Source organism: Drosophila suzukii, chromosome 2L (genome assembly GCF_043229965.1).
Source record: "Drosophila suzukii chromosome 2L, CBGP_Dsuzu_IsoJpt1.0, whole genome shotgun sequence".
Lineage (NCBI taxonomy): Eukaryota > Metazoa > Arthropoda > Insecta > Diptera > Drosophilidae > Drosophila > Drosophila suzukii.
The window spans coordinates 6495751-6512113 of record NC_092080.1 but is presented as its reverse complement, the minus strand read 5'-3'; the positions used below and the strand labels follow the sequence as shown (position 1 = coordinate 6512113).

The 16363-nt window shown below is 40.9% G+C and overlaps 3 protein-coding genes across 4 annotated transcripts; 2 read left to right on the top strand and 1 right to left on the bottom strand.

Annotated features, from left to right (window-relative positions):
* Positions 1-4439: 4439 nt before the first annotated feature.
* daw (activin beta chain dawdle) lies at positions 4440-12008 on the top strand. 2 transcript variants are annotated; one of them, XM_017090336.4, is made up of 5 exons: positions 4440-4769; positions 8309-9548; positions 9895-10173; positions 10677-11056; positions 11430-12008. In XM_017090336.4, the coding sequence occupies exons 2-5, from the start codon at positions 8618-8620 to the stop codon at positions 11589-11591; spliced, it is 1752 nt and encodes a 583-aa protein (XP_016945825.3). In that variant the 5' UTR covers positions 4440-4769; positions 8309-8617; the 3' UTR covers positions 11592-12008. The 2 variants fall into 2 exon arrangements, with proteins under 2 accessions (XP_016945825.3, XP_016945824.3); XM_017090335.4 differs by lacking the exon at positions 4440-4769 and adding an exon at positions 7664-7859.
* Positions 12009-12598: 590 nt separating this feature from the next.
* LOC108009128 (pyruvate kinase) lies at positions 12599-14487 on the top strand. The gene is made up of 2 exons (XM_017073243.4): positions 12599-14331; positions 14450-14487. Exons 1-2 carry the CDS (start codon positions 12690-12692, stop codon positions 14470-14472), a joined length of 1665 nt encoding a protein of 554 aa, XP_016928732.3. The 5' UTR covers positions 12599-12689; the 3' UTR covers positions 14473-14487.
* Positions 14488-14622: 135 nt separating this feature from the next.
* On the bottom strand, positions 14623-16306 carry G6P (Glucose-6-Phosphatase). Its single transcript, XM_017073023.4, has 5 exons — positions 16140-16306; positions 15920-16084; positions 15166-15664; positions 14980-15098; positions 14623-14917 (listed from the first exon to the last, which is right to left on the bottom strand). Exons 1-5 carry the CDS (start codon positions 16235-16237, stop codon positions 14734-14736), a joined length of 1065 nt encoding a protein of 354 aa, XP_016928512.2. The 5' UTR covers positions 16238-16306; the 3' UTR covers positions 14623-14733.
* Positions 16307-16363: the final 57 nt, after the last annotated feature.

Genomic DNA, 16363 nt, shown 5'->3' with positions numbered 1-16363 from the left:
ATAGCTAGTGGTTGTGGTTGTGGTAATGGTCAATGGGCACTTGAACTTGCTCCCAGCGGCGATAAGGGAGGCGGCACGCGATCGATCCGATTTGGCCGTGGGGCAATTGCATTATTGGGGCTATTGGGGATTTCAATTGGGGCAATTCTGATGATTTAAGCGTTTCGGTCTGGGGCAAGCGAATTGGTGAGGTAATAGTCCTATCCGTCTCAACAGCAAATTACGTTCTTTATACCTGCATATGGCGATTAGATTCCCCCAATCAAATGATTTTTGGTTATTTTCCTATGTTTTCTCTGATCCCAAGGCTACACGTGCTTCTAATTTGGGCTTATAGTTTTTTATACGTTGCATATACGTTATCAAGCAATTAAAAACGAGATGTGCACTCATTAGAACAAAGTTCTTAACTTATTTTAATCTTCGTTCGACAACTGATTATTCCACCGTGTAGACTTTGTCTTCAGCGCCTGTAGACTTATATGAATCATATTGATTGCGTTTATATTTCACACTTATAAAATATACTCAGATTCCAACGTGGAACACAAAGGTCTATTGGTCTACATTTAATAAGCTTATCTTCGAATTGCTATAGAACCATCGAGTTATTAATTATCATCAATACTATATATGTTTAAGTGTTTATTTTATCAATGTTGATAACGAAATTTGGACTACGTCTAATTTAAATGATATATTTGGTATGGGTACATTTTAGATAAGATATTTGCTTGAGTTATTTTTAAATGTACGCATTTACGAAAATGGTTTTAAATTATCTTGGTTCCTGAGAGATGGTCTCCTTTTATATGGGATAGTGTGCAATATATATGAGTTTTATCAATTCCTAGTGAGTATTCAATGTTTTTTTTACACAGAATTGACAGACAGATGACAAAGTCAATTCACTAACCCGTTTAGACTATTTATTAACACCTTTCCCACGAATTCATACCAAGTGGTACGGAATGGCTCGAGTATCTTTTCGGGACCATTAATACTGACCTCATCAATTCGAAAATAAGTTGGAATGAAATCTTATTCTATTTATAGATACCTTCCCCACGCACACTATTCGGTGATAATAAAGCGATCTATTATTTTGAACATGTGCAAAAAAGTGTTGCAAACACAAAAGCAAGTCGTCATCTATATTATGGTGTTGTATGTGAACAACGTCATGGGTTGGCAATCGTGGGGTCTACGTCTACGCATCATCTCGATCGCCTAGCCCCTCGAAATTCCGGCAGACACGAGGTGGATGCGTGGACGCCTTGGCAATTCGAGTTAATTGCTCTTTACTGCAGCCCAGATGATTGAGTGAATTGAGTGAGACGATTCGATAAAATGTCGAATTTGGTTCACACACACGACTGGCGCATGACTCGTAAGTGGACTTTGGTCCCAAAGAAAAAAAAGATCTCTAAATATAAATTCAAATATACCCAAACCGCCCGATCTCGTCTAGCCTGTCTGTCTGCTGCTCCGACTCTGGATGCAGATGTGTCCAAAGTCCAAGTTGTCAATTCTTCCCATCATCATCGCCATCGGCGCAATGCCGTTCATGGCTTCGCAATTACTACGCTCAATATCAATTTGTTCGCACTTACAAAGCGAACGGAAAGTTTCCCCAGCAAACTGAAACTGATTAAGTGGCCCCCTCATTCAACTGAATTTTTAATTAATTTCACTTCTTTTCGCCTGAGCTGTTGAATTATTTTTGGCTCGGCTCCAGTTTGATTATCTCCTTGAGGACTCACGCTGAGCCCACATGAACAGAGACCACAATGAAAACACCACCTGTTCGTACGGAAGCACTCAAAACTGAGCACATGTTAATTTGTTTGCCAAATGTTTAGTTGCCCGTCTTCCAATCGGGGGTTATCGCTTTCAATTTAGGCTCAAACTGAGATTAAAGAAAAAGAAAATAATAAAAAAAAACTTATGAGCTCAAGAATAGGTACTTGATTTTGCTTTTATTAGGTCAAGTGATCAAAACTAAAAGATATTAAACATAGTCCTACCAGCTTATAAAAATTATGTTAGCCTGTTTGGACTATATTTAGCTAAAAAAAAAAGAAAAATAATAATCATTTTTCCTACCAAATTTAATTATCATTTGTTTACCAACAAATAATTTTTTTTAATAATTGCGTATTTCCTAACTTGGCTGATAAAAATATAAAAATCTAGATTGTTAAAGACATTTCAGCCTTGACTAATTGTTTGCCCTGCCAAATATATTTTACTAATCTACGCTCTAATGAGTTTTTTAAATTACTTTTTTTTATAATTAAATTGAAAGTCGTGGGTGTTATCAATGGTTATCAAAATATATACAGTGTATATTTGTGTTTATGTCTGGCTACTTTCCGGTTGTCAACAAGAGTCCTCTGTAATCAGAAGACTTTGTTCTGCTGGCCGCCTTGGTAACCTATAATCCCAGGAATAGTTAAATTATAGTAAAATCGTTTTAATAACTAACTTGCAGGCCTTCAGGTAAAATCCATTTTTCTGACTTATTAATAAGTTAATAGCATTTATTTTCCGAAATTGTTTTGCTTTTTAAATACTGAACTTTAAAGTGAGTGAACTTTAAAACACATGCATTTCATTTTCCTGATCAATTGCAAGGGCGAAGTCTAGACACTAAGGCCATCTATAATCATAGATAGAAGCGAATTTAATGATTCAGAAAATAATAAAACAAACTATTATATAATGTAATTCACTTCGAACAACTTTTTTTACCAAAGAAATGTTTAAAATTTGTTACCTTTAACCCATAACTAAAATGGGAATACCCTAATCATGGGTATAAAAGATGGGAAACAAAATAATCGGTTCAGTGTTAATTTTATTATGGCATAAAAACAATGTTTCATCTATAAGCTGAATTCCAGAGGCCTGACCACGATAAGCCCTACCTTGTGACGTGTATTTTAGCACGCGCGCCAGAACTAAAAGTTAGACGTAGGTTGGGAACAGATCGTGCCTCGATCCTGACTGTATAAGTTATGAAAGGTATAATGTACAATTCCAGCGAATTCTATTTGAGGTGAATGCTTTATTATGGAATCTCAAGGTAAGAACAAAACTCGAGACGAATTTAATCAGTTGATTGGCATGAGGTCTAAAAGTGAAACACGGCGATACGGAATCAAAGTCAAGTTATAATTTATATAAACAATTTACATATTATAATCCTCCATGGTTATCTTAAAAGGGCCATGCTCGGCGCACGTGAAAACTCAAAAAATTATGATATCACACATGCTAATCAATTTTATCAACAAGCAAGTCAAAGAAGAAGAAACTTTAAAAACGTCGTAAAGCTCGTCGAAATTTGGTCAAGAAGGAAGAGATTAGCTGGTCAAAAGTATGAAGGAACTTTGCACTCATGTATTAACTAGTGGATGGGGATACTTTTTTACTAGTGGATAAAATACATTTTTCCATATTTCCATTATTGTGTAAACCATTATAACCAATTATAGGCCTTAGAAAAATTTAAATGTATTACTTCTCTATTTTTTTTACCAATTAGGACCATCATTTTGTTTAGATATAAATATAGATATGAACTTGCGTTTACATAGAATAAATAAAATATCGCTTGGATTGTATTAAGTAAATGATTAGAAATAAATATATCTAATATTTTTCCAATTGTACTTTAGAAAACTAAGAAAATAGTTAATGTTGATCCCATGTCATATGGATATTGTAAGATGGAACCAAAACTATAGTCTGCGTACATAACATATTTTCCTAGGAATCTATCATATTCCTGCACCGAACGATTACCAAGTATAAATAGACTTTGGGCTGTCAAAAGAAAGCGATGGTATAGGAACCATTGCCATTAGGAAATGTCTGCTATCAAAAAAGCCGGCTGCCTGATGAACTTTGGACCGGTTGGAACGAACGCAAAAGCCCCACCGTCATCGACGTCAGCTCACGTTTTTGGGTGACGAATGGATCCGATCCGAGCCGATCTCGAACTTGGGGCATCGAACACGCTCGATGCTCCAGCTGAGAGCCCCAAGCAGCGGCGTGGGTGCTCGATGCAGGAGGCGTTCGGATCGGAACCAGCCGGATTTAAAATGCCGCACCTTATCAACAGAGTTCTATCCCTATCTTGTAGTCTCTCACTCTCTGTACCTCTTGCTCATTGGAATATAAAGTAAAACTGCGCATCACTTATTAATTAAAAAAAGTAAAGCAGAGGAGTGCGCCAATAATCGCAATTCTGTTATCAAACAAACGGAACCGTCTGCCTCACGAAGACTGGGCCATACCCCTATACTCATACCGCTCCCCCAGAGATACCGTTAGTCGTACCGCTCCAGGGCAGCTTTTGCGGTCGCTGCGCCGCCCATCGACGAATTATTCACACGCAGACGTTCCCAACGATCGGATCAAAAAAAATAAAACCGGGCAAATAATCAATTTGGTGACAAATAACTTGTGGACTTCTCCGAAAAATTACTCGTTGCTTTTTTTGAAAACACAAATTTTTATAATAATAAAAAAAAGGAAAACAATATAAAAGCTTGTCACTCCGAGGGGATCAAGTTCAAGTGCTGAAATATAAAAACAATGACTAGTCTGCGAAAATGATTTGCGAAAATAATTAAAACGAAGACAATCAGCTATACAATCAAATCAAGGACATTCGAGAAGCATCCTTTCAATAAGGCTATGCAAACTATGTGTTAACCCAATTTGTTCAACTATTTTGGCAATGTATTATTAGTTATTGGGTGAGTTATATAACAATGAAAATTAAAATGTATTATAATATTTTGGTGCCAAGTTTTTAAACCATTGTGTTATTCAACATTGTGTTATTCAATTAATAAGTGAAGTGGATTTGATGGGTCATTAAAACAATGTTTTTTTTTATTATGCCTTTAGATAATCCTTTACTTCATTAAACTATATGTAGGGTAAACTTTTCTGTTATTACCTAAGCTAAGGAAGTTTCTAGTTTTAGTTTTTGCAAAAGTCATCCAATGACTAGAATTTAATTAAAACGGTTTATCGATCAGAGGCCTATCACTGATTGATTGATAGTTTTCGAGCCTACGACGCATAACCTCTAAAAGCTCGTGACCAACGTGTTGCGAATTTTTAGAGCTATTGCCACGTCGAAAGACATTAACCAAATTTAGTGGGTGTACTAGGGATCCCCAGTAAATCCTGCACTTGATTTATGAAAGCATCGCTGATGAACGTGTGTGGTTTCGTTGAAAAATTATGAAAAAAAGTATTAAGGCAGATTCATTTGCGTTGCTTCTGGCAATCGGGGCAATCTCCGTGAGCGGTTCCAAAGTTCAGATCGCGGCATGCTCCCGATCGCTGATCGTCGAGAACGGCGTGATCAACGTGATTTATTGCCAAAAACCAAACAAAAAAGAAGAAGCTGCGGCATTTTTTGTTGCAGTGCATTCAACTGCAGGGCGAAAGAAGAAATGCAAGTGATAATGCCCGGCAATTACGATAGCCCCATCCCAGTCCCAGTTGCCCCGTAATTAATGCGAAAATGATATGGGTAGCCCATGGAAAACCCCCAAGAAGAGTTGTCAAGTGAGTTAGTCGGGATGTGATCTCTCACTGTATAGTATATTATGGCTGTACTTTGCACCTCGCCTCAACGCATCTCGAGACCCCCAACTCCAATCTCTTTTTGCTCCGATTTGCATCCACTTGGCAACGGCGGAGTCTTTTGGCTTTTGTTTCTGCTGCGCGAATCACGCGCCACTTGCGTGCTCGATGACGTAGCGCCACTGCCTCGATCGCTGGGCCCTAAACGATTGACCTTCTTCAACTTCTGGGGCCCCCCCTCCGATTTCCGTACCCCCATCAAGTCATCGAGTCGCACGCCTCGCATTGATTTCTGCCTTTGATAAGTCGGTCAGTCGTTAAGTAGCGCCCAGTGCAGAGCTTAAATTACGTCAAAAAAAAAAAAAAATAGAGTAAATAAAAAACGTGTCACATGTCGCGTGTGTGCTAGGCCCTACTTCCTGATCCGATCTGATGCGATCTGATCCGATCGGTCATTATAGGCCCCCTGCCGTAAGCGACGTCAGTTTGTATGGGGAAAAATAAAGATTTTGGAACGTGGCAATCTACGTAGGTTGTGGAAAAATAGGCGATGAGTTGATAAGTGGTGCGACCTATGTTGAAGGTAAGGACGTAATTAAAGTTCTAAAAGTTATTAGTCTTTATAGCCTTGAAGTGAAATTATGTAACTGATCAACAAGTCCTAGTACTAGATTTGAAAATATGAATGTCAAGAAGTTAAATATTCACGTTATAAATGATTGGTGTTATATTAAAAAACTTATCCTTACATAACCCCCTTAAAGCTCTGTTTTGCATACAAAAGTATCCCTAATTGGTACTTACTTTTAGACTTTAAGATGCAATATATTTCTTAACAATAGTCCCACGTTTTTCTAACATCCTATTTAATAGTACCAACAATGTTGCCAGAGTTCGCTTAGGCCTACAAACTATTTTTTCTGTCAATTAATCGGAAATTTCTATTGTACAATCATTTCTATTAATTTCGATGATCTAATTGGCATCAGAAAATCGCAGTTCGTGACAGGCAAATCGGGCACGTGTTCAGATCTTCAACTAAAACGAATTGGTCGGTAATATAACTCGTGATCTACGCGCCCGGCCTTCATAGTATAGTTTTCTTGACCTTACCCGACTGTTCCACATTTAGCCCACAACCAGAACCAAAACGAACAAAAGAAAATTTTGTCTGATGAAATTCCCAAACGAAAATAACAACATACAAACCGTGAATCGCCCACTTGGGGACCCCATAAATTCCCCAATCGCAACACTTTCATTCGCATTTAAATGGGGAAAATAAATACAGTAATTACGGGGCGCCAATCATTTAAAATGCGAGTGATTTTTAATCAAGCAAGTGCGCTTTCAAACGAAAGCCCCCATGAAAATCGTCCAATAAGCGTACTTAATGAGTTAAATCCTATGCTCACTCGCTTTGTGGACCAATCGTAAAGGCTAAAATGTGGAAAATCGCTCTTATCAGCAACGTGTTCACTGTTAATTGACACACAATCGAGTCGGATCATCAAAGTCAAGCTTGATAGCGCTACGGGGTAATTAGCATCAATGGGGCACTCGACTTGAAGCGATCGTAAATTCACTTGATATCAAAAAGGCCCATTGCGGCCAAACGCTGGCCAAAATCGCCACAAGATAGTGACCAAGGTGCGGGGGGCGTGGCATTGGGGCGGCGGAGGGCGGAACCAAAATTAAAAATTTTGCAATTAAGAATTTTATGCATATTTCGGTGTCTTGGCGTTTTCTCAAAAGCTGATGCAATGCTGCAGCTCACTTGCATATCCAATTGTCTTCAACAAGAGAGAGAGCGCCATGTAACCTTATAGCCATGGTCTACGGTTTAGTCTGGCCGATCCGATCGTCTGGGAAATCAAGACCCGAATTCAATACGATTCGATTGGAACCGAACCGAAGCGAAACGATCCCAAGCCGAATGCCTCGGATCTCTTCGGTTGGTGGTGCTCCCGCTCGCGGAACGATCAATCAAATCGACGGGGCGCTCGTCACATAAATGGTTCTACTAATCAGCCAACCGCTTCATTCATTCACAACTCGTTTGCGTAGTCGCATGTCGGAAGAAAAGGAAGCCCATATACTATATACTATATACTATATATACGCGATTCAGAGCTATAAAGCCCAAGCAGCCCAAGAGCATCCCGCGTTTCGTGTCCGGGTTCAAAGTGGATCGAGTGCCAAGTCATCGAAAATTCCAATAGAATAGAAAACGGAGTGTGCTGACGGTACGTGTGGGGTCCACCTAATTGCCATCTAATTGCACCTGCTTATCAGGCAATCTGCCGATTCAAATCCTAGTCAGAGATAAGCCATTAGCCTTTGGCCCGGCCTTTAGTGATAATGTGAATCTAATACTCGGCAAAAAACTAAATCTTCCCGGAATTAATGTCAAAAAAATTAATAAATAAATGATGCAATTCGGTGAAAAATTAAGCGAGACTTCTGGCTTTGTGAGTGATAAGTGCACCTGTCGCGCTGGCATATTAAATTGCATTTTAATTGGGGCAACACGATTAAAGAGCTGAATCGTTGAATAGCTTCAATAAAATAATTATGAGTGGAAATATTACTTTGAGCTTTGGTTTCCATTTTTGGAATTATAATATTAACTAGTTTAAATCAATGGATGATGGTTTTTTTTCTAGTTAATAATGTTTTTATTTTTTACTTGCAGACAAGACTAACGAAAACCTCAAAAAAGTTGATCATGCATCATCCAAGCGTATAAGTCGTTGGCAATAAATAACAAAGTCGAAAATCCGTTTTTGAAAAGTGCTTAGACAAGGCTCTAAAACGGCAACAAAAAGTGAAAACCGCTGCAATTCTATGAGTTTTGTAAATTTAAAAGCCAAAACAATTGATGTGTTAATGCTGCCAAATAGATAGCAATCAGCACCAGCCGATAAAACTAGAGAGAAACCCACAGGAGATCAACAATATATTGAATATATACCACAATAATAAAGGGAAATAAAGCGTAGAAATGGCTAAATTCTTTATAACTTTAGTGCTGTTAGTGTGCCTGGCCCTGGAGAACAAGAATGTGTACAATCGCCTGCACGCACGATCCCATCCGAGTTCCAGAGGCGACATCCTGAGGCCCCATCCCAAGCACCAGTCGCATCCCCATGTGCAGCACACCTCGCAGCAGCTGCAGCAGCAGCACCACATCCGCCAGCAGCGATCCCGCCAACTGAAGCATCTGGAACCGGATCCGACCAGCGAGGAAGACGATGCACCGATCACCAAGCGGGAGTACTACGCCCGCCTCCGGCGCCACGTCATCCAGAAGAGGGAGCACCTGCTGCGGCAGGAGCTGAGTTACAATCATCCCGGTTCCCATGCGGAGCAGCTGAAGGTTCCCCGCCTGTGGCAGCATCTCATGGAGCAGGAGGAGAAGGAGCACCCCATCATGTTCGGTGATGCTCCCGAGGAATCTTCCCTCCCCTCCGAGGAATCATCCCTTCCCTCCGAGGATCCATTCGATGGTCTTTCTCCCCTGGACTTTGTGCGCAATGAACTGATGGCGGAGGATCGTAAAAATCAGGTGGAGGAGCTTGATATGGATCTTGAACCAGAGACACCAGTAGAGCTACCCGAGGCTCAGCCGGGTGAGAGAAATATCACCATTTCGGTGAAGTCGAGCGGAGGAGGAGGATGTCCCAAGTGTGAGAGTAGCCGCCAGGTGGAGCACATCACCGAGGAGCAGCTGACTCATTTGCGCATCGAGTTTGTCAAGCAGCAGATCCTGGAAAAGCTGCGTCTCAAGGAGAGTCCCAAGGTATCCGCCGTGGAGTTGCCAAAACCCATCTTCGATGGTATGACACTCTCTCATCCGGATGACAGCAACAAGAACAAGGAGCTAGACGACTATTATGCACGGACTAGCAAGAAGTTCATTCTGCTTAATAGAGGTAAGCCATCCTCCAGAATTCCGTATTAGTAGTCCCTTCAAAAGTTTAGATAAACCATTGATTTCTCAATGTCCGGTTAAGTATCTAGTTGGTTATCTGCCAGAGAAAGTTAACGTGAAGACTAATTGTTCGGAAAATTAAATTTATTAGGTCGACAAAAAATTTAACTATAAGATGGCCTCCAGTTAAGACTTTCAATAACTTAAAGATAAAAGATAACATGACATTGAGAAATCCGATATCAACGGATCTTTTTAAAATTACTTTTTTAATTAGTGCTAAGGTTTTTTGTAGACTTAAAAGATTTTAGCTAACAAAATCGTATTGTATCTTTAAATCTTAACAGAGGAGGTCGAGTGCAATCGCTTGGGAGGTGGAAAATCCAACCCGTCCATGTGCTTTAGCTTCAAGATCGACGATGCCGATGCCGAGGGCTTTGATGTCAACACCGCCGTCCTGTGGCTCTTCAAGAACAAACAGAATCGCACCGAGGACAAAGATTCACTGAACAGCACCAATTCCCAGCAGACAATTGTCGTATCCGAGGTGGAGGTGGATCAGCAGAAGGACTCCAAGTATTTGACGGCCACCAAGACCATAGCCATCCAGTCGGTGAATGTGCAAGGTTAGTATATACTCATCCCTCAGAACGTAATCATCACCAGAAAAAGAAAGAATCGCACACGTTTGGAACTTTGGTCGGCAGCGGAACGGCCAAAAGTGACCCCCAATACCCTCGGGAAAGAAATCAAAATCAGTGACATGTCTATACTAGATGGGTATTATAACAATTATAAAGAACGCCGATAAGTCGGAACGTTGACAACCGCTTGTTTGTGTTTTCAATTAGACAGATCATTGCTCAGATTCGTGATCTCAAATTCGTGTGGGTGAATAACTTGGCAAAATATTTTTTTCGTGGGTGCCAAATTTGAACTTTGGCCGAGAGGCGATTGCCTCCGATCAACCCACCGAAATTGGGAGTTCCCGGGGTCACTAGACTGATAAGGAAATGTTGCTGAAAAATATTATGATTCTGTAAATAAAGAAATCAAACCAACGTTCTTTTCTTATTTTAGTAACCTAATTTTTTCGAATCCACAACTAATCAGTAATTATTTTTTCCAGATGAGTGGATGAAGATCGACATTGAATGGCCCATCAAGCATTGGATCAGCGGTCACGAGCTGAGCCATCTCATCCAAATCACCTGCGGGGGCTGCGAGGTCAGCGACATGGAGGAGATTATCTCCGTGGACAAGGACTACCGGCCGTTCATCATGATCGACATGCAGAACCGGCGGAGGAAAAGCCGCCAAAAGCGCAGCATCAACTGCTCCAGCGGAATGACGGAGTGCTGTCGCGAACACTTGTACATATCCTTCAGGGACATCGGCTGGAGTAACTGGATCCTGAAGCCAGAGGGCTATAATGCCTACTTCTGCCGCGGATCCTGCAGTTCGGTGGCGAGTGTTACGCAAGCGGCATCCCACCACAGCTCCATTATGGTAGGTGTTCTATGGAAAATGTTTATTTATTTGAAACTTTACCAAAATAGGATTCTAATGGATTTACTTTTTTCAATTATTTTGCTTTCTAAACTAAGCCTTAGAAATTATACCAACTTAAATTTTTTTTTTAAAGAAAAGTATTCTGGTCCCAAATTTGGGTTCCTAACTTGGGATCCTTCAAAAAAAAATTTTTTTTTTATTGTCCTACCAATGGATTTGTGGACTTGTAACTTTTTTTCTAATACTTAAAGTTGATTAAAGATAACATTATATCATGTAGAAATAATTTAATTTTGATAATGAAATTGCGGGGTCTTCATGATACAATTTAAACATACTTCTAATATATCTCTTCTATTTTTTCTTACAGAAAATTCTCTCCACAAGCGGTGCTAACAAGTCGCTGGAGTTGGTGCCCTGCTGCACCGCCAAACAGTATTCCTCGCTGCAGCTGGTCGTGATGGACTCGAGTAACATGGCCACCGTGAAGACGCTTCCCAATATGGTGGTGGAATCGTGTGGCTGCAGATAGTCGGAAATATATAGACCCTACTTAGCCATCAATTCATCAATCAGCCAAGTTACAATCACATATCGGACAAATTAGACGTAGACTCGCTCCATTTCAGTTAGCATTCAACTACATTTCTCTTCAACTAATTTAAACTCATTTGCCAAGCATTTACATTAGCGTTATAACTTAATCGTAATTATCTGTAGTGCATGTGCTGCCACTAGTTGTAGTTTAAAGCTAAAGTCAATGTACTTAAGCACTCGAAGTATGTAGGTAGTTAGCAAATAGCTTCAATTAATTTAATAGCGTTACAAAGTGCTGTCTTTTAATATTTAATGTAATTATGTTCATTGTTTAAGTAGCGTATATTGAGTTATTAGCGGAGAAAAGCATAAAGAAAATCGAAAAATAAAACATTATTGAAATACAAATAAATCATGGATTTTCATTGAGAAATCATTTATCAAGTTTCTTGCAGTTATGACTAGAGGTAAAAGAAGCAACGGGAAATATTTGAAACAATTTAAAGTTTATACCCTGGTATGGAAAAAAATCCATACAAATATTACAAAACAAAATTTCATAATAACCTGTAAGATACTTTTCGGTTTTTTTGGTACTTGATGACTGTACTTGTATCACTGTACTTAAAACCGCAGAAGCCCATTTTGCACGACAATCGAAAGGTAGTCAATAAATTCCTATACCTTAGTTCTGCGTATTCTTTTTAATAAATCAATTAATTGAACTGCATGTTGTTACTTCCTTAAAGTATCTTTTTTCTTTTCTTTGGTATATCGCTTAAATTATTTGGGGTATACTTTTGGGGTGTCAACTATTTACAGTTTTAGAGGCGCTGCAATTAACCCTTGGTTGGTGCAATTTTTGTTTTGGTGCAATCTTTGCCTTGGAATACTAGTTGATATCCATAGGCCTTTTTAACGAATATTTTAATTATAACCCAATTTAATAATTTACCCAACCTAAACCCATATAATAGCGATGCTATTTACAAATACTTTTCGTAAAACGTCACAGATCACTACAGAGAGTATTAATTTTTAAAGGTAGCTGTACTAAATTTTAAGTTCCTTTTACTTTATTTTTAATACAATAATGTCGTACTCCGCGAAATCGGTGCTCAAGGAGGGCTCCACCCAGCTGGACCACATCTGTGAGCTGGAACTTTCGCAGCAGGCCTCCCACCAGCGTCTGGTGTCCCTGATCGCGACCATATCCCTAAGTTCTCGCAATGTGGACACCATCTATAGCATGATAATGCGTGGAGTGAATATATTTCGGTTGAACTTCTCCCACGAATCGCACGAGATGCACTCGAAAACAATCGAGCTGATCAACGAGGCGCTGGAGAGGATTCAGAAGGAGACGGGTCAGATCAGAACGGTGGCCATTGCGGCGGACACGCGTGGACCCCAGATCCGAACGGGTCTACTCGATGGGGATGTCTTCCTGCGTGCCGGCGACAATCTGCGGCTCTCGATCAACCGGGATCTGTACGACAAGGGCAACAAGGAGGCGGTCTACGTGGACTATCCCAATATCATCAACCTGACCAAAACTGGTGATCGCCTATTCATCGATGATGGCAAGCTGCTGCTTCACATCATGGAGGTCGGAGTGGATGGGCTACTGTGCGAGGTCATCCAGGGTGGCCAGTTGAACAACAATTGCAATGTGATCCTGCCGGAGATCGAGATTGATCTTCCAGCTGTTTCCGAGAAGGACATGTTCGACATCCAGTTCAGCATGAAGTCCAATGTGGACTTCTTGTTCGCCTCGGCTGTGCGCAGTGCCAAGAATGTCAAGGAGCTGCGAACGGTGCTGGGCGAGAAGGGCAAACACATCAAGATCATCGCCAAGATGGACAGCAAGATAGCGTTGAGTCGCTTCACGGAAATAATGAAGGCGGCGGATGGTCTGTTGCTATCCCGAGCCGATCTGGGCACTCAGATACCCATCGAGAAGCTCTTCATCACCCAGAAGAGCATCCTGGGGCAGTGCAACAAGGCGGGCAAGCCGGTTATAGTGGCCTCGCACATCCTGGAATCGATGCGCACCCATCAGCATCCCACGCGCGCCGAGTGCTTCGATCTGGCCAATGCCATTATCGATGGAGCAGACTGCATCATGCTGTCCTCCGAGGTGGCCATCGGTCCGTATCCCAAGGAGGCGGTGGCCACCTGCGATATTTTGTGCCGCGAGGCTGAGAAGGTCCTGTGGTTCCGGGATTTATTCTCCGATTTGGTCAGCGAGGTGCGTGGCGAACTGGATGCAGCACACTCCTTGGCCGTTGCCACCGTGGAGACGGCCAAGAGAACGAATTCCACCCTCATCATTGTCCTGACCACCTCAGGCCGCTCCGCCACCCTGGTCAGCAAGTTCCGACCACGTTGCCCAATCCTGGCGGTCACCCGGTGCGAAAGGACCGCCCGATGGGTCTACATGCATCGCGGGGTTCTGCCCGTTTTATATACCTCGGAACCCAGCACGGACTATGCCACTGATGTGGATGCCCGGGTGCAGTTTGCCCTGACCTCCGCCAAAAAGTGGGGCATCATCGAGGACGGTGATCCCATTGTGATCTTAAGTGCCTGGAAGGATGGCGGCGGTTTCACCAACAATGTCCGGGTGGTATACGCCTTTTTCGAGGCGGACCGGGTGGATTGTCTCTTCAGGTCGGACAGGCGGCGATCCCAAAAGAACACAAACCTTGTGATGGCGAATCGAGAACAGGAGGGTAAGAACTGAACTAACTCTGAGCAACCATTATAAATTTTCAATATCTGTATTACTAAATCTTTTTGCAATTATTTAACCAGATGAAATTTTAAAATAATTTTAATTTCCAGTTACAGATACGAAAAAGTCCCGGGGGTGAAGTCCTTTCTATAAAAGTTAATGGAGTTTCTAAATGTGTTATCCAAATAAAATGTTTAGGCCTTTTTAAAATAAATAAAAATATACAATCATGTTTTATATAATTTTTTTAATCAAATGGAAAATAATAAAAAAACTGTATATCACTTCCTATGTTTTTGTAAAATCATAACTCCAATTTATGGACCAATATTTGATCTCATTTATTAAGCTGCCTTATCTTATGTTTTTATCAGTACAAAATTGCAAAATTTTGTTTACTCTAGTAGAAATTTGGGACGTACTTCACCAGTGCCAGAGAATGAAAGACATTTCTTGAGAATTCATAGCTCAAGAAAGCAAAGCGGCCATACTGCTTTACCGTGGCCACGCGCAATCCATAATTGACAAACTCTAAAGTTCCCAGGACTCGGCAACGTCGCCAAAATGTTGATTCTTTGGCTTCCCTAAAAAACAGTTTAAAAAGTATGTGCCTTACAAGATCTTAATAATATATAATAAAACTTACAGGTCAAATAGGGGCGATGCAAGCGCTAGACCCATAAGATTTCCCAGGTCTCGGACAAGTGCAAAAATGGGACTAGCTTCGTGGCGCATATATGTGGGCTCTGGGCACCATTTGAAGGCCTAGAAAAATCAACAGATATATAACTTATAAATTTTGATATATACTTTTATTATATATTATTATTACCTGACGCACGGACCAATGGGGATCCATATCAAAATGCAGCTTTATAAAGTAAACCGACCCTGCAAAAGCTCCCAAAAAGCAAACAGCCGGAACTGCATAGGCACGTGGTCGGGAGAATAAGTACTTGATGTTAACCTCGAAGGCGTTGACAGCCCTGAACCCAAAGTAACTACCCAGAATGCACTGGTGAAGGAACTCGGTGGCCAGGTAGAGACGACTGAGCCACATGGAAACCACCAAGCCGATAATCGCTGGATACATGACGCAGCGGTACCAGGGCGAATGCCAGGCTACGAAGCGATCCCAGAGGTAGATGAAGATGTGCGCGGCCAGGATGAGGACGAACACGGTGAAGATCATCGAGTGGGCACATGGCAGTCCGCCACTCGTCTCGCAGCTAAGTTGGTAACTCTGCAGAGCCACAGTCGGCTTAACGGTCAATTTATTATTGGCAAACTGCTCGCGAAGAAACCACAGGGGTCGTATCTCCGGATAGATCCTTTTGGAAATAAGAAAAAATATTTTATAAGAACCCCAGAAAAGTTAATATTTTAACAATAATAATCTAATGTTCCTAAACTAAATGTTGTTAAAGAACTAAACAAGTTTTAGAATTTCATGAAGATTTTTGTAATATCTAAAGAGGTCATTGATTATCTTACAGATGATACTCGAACCATCTTCCTAATATATTTGCAGTGATACAAAATCAAACGTTTTCTGTCTTGTTCCTATACTTCTGGAGACTACTTACCACTTTTCGAATGAGTTTAGTGTGCTGGCCAGGGTAAGCACCGACAGGAGATGTAAGAGCATCTCCTGACTGAAGATGCCGCTCAGCGGTATGAAAAAGTTAAAAATGTTGTTGGGCTCCAGACGATCGCTGAGGAAAAGCCACAGAGGTTCCCCGAAAGCCAATCTGAGTAATAAATTGTTAATTCGTAGTACTAAACCAGGAAAAAAGCAATTCAAACCGTTCTTGAGCCCATTGGTTGATAAACAACTCCCGATTGAGCGTTATGTTATAGGTTTCCAGTGCCAAGTGCTTAATAGGTTCCATTGCTTCTATCATTTTTATTTTTACAACTGACGTGCTCTTGCTGACGGCTTACTTTCAATGTGAAATATTTATCACGGGCTACTTTCTTGATAATAAACATCCTTAATCAGCTGTTTTTCTGCTTCTGCGCAGCAAAAT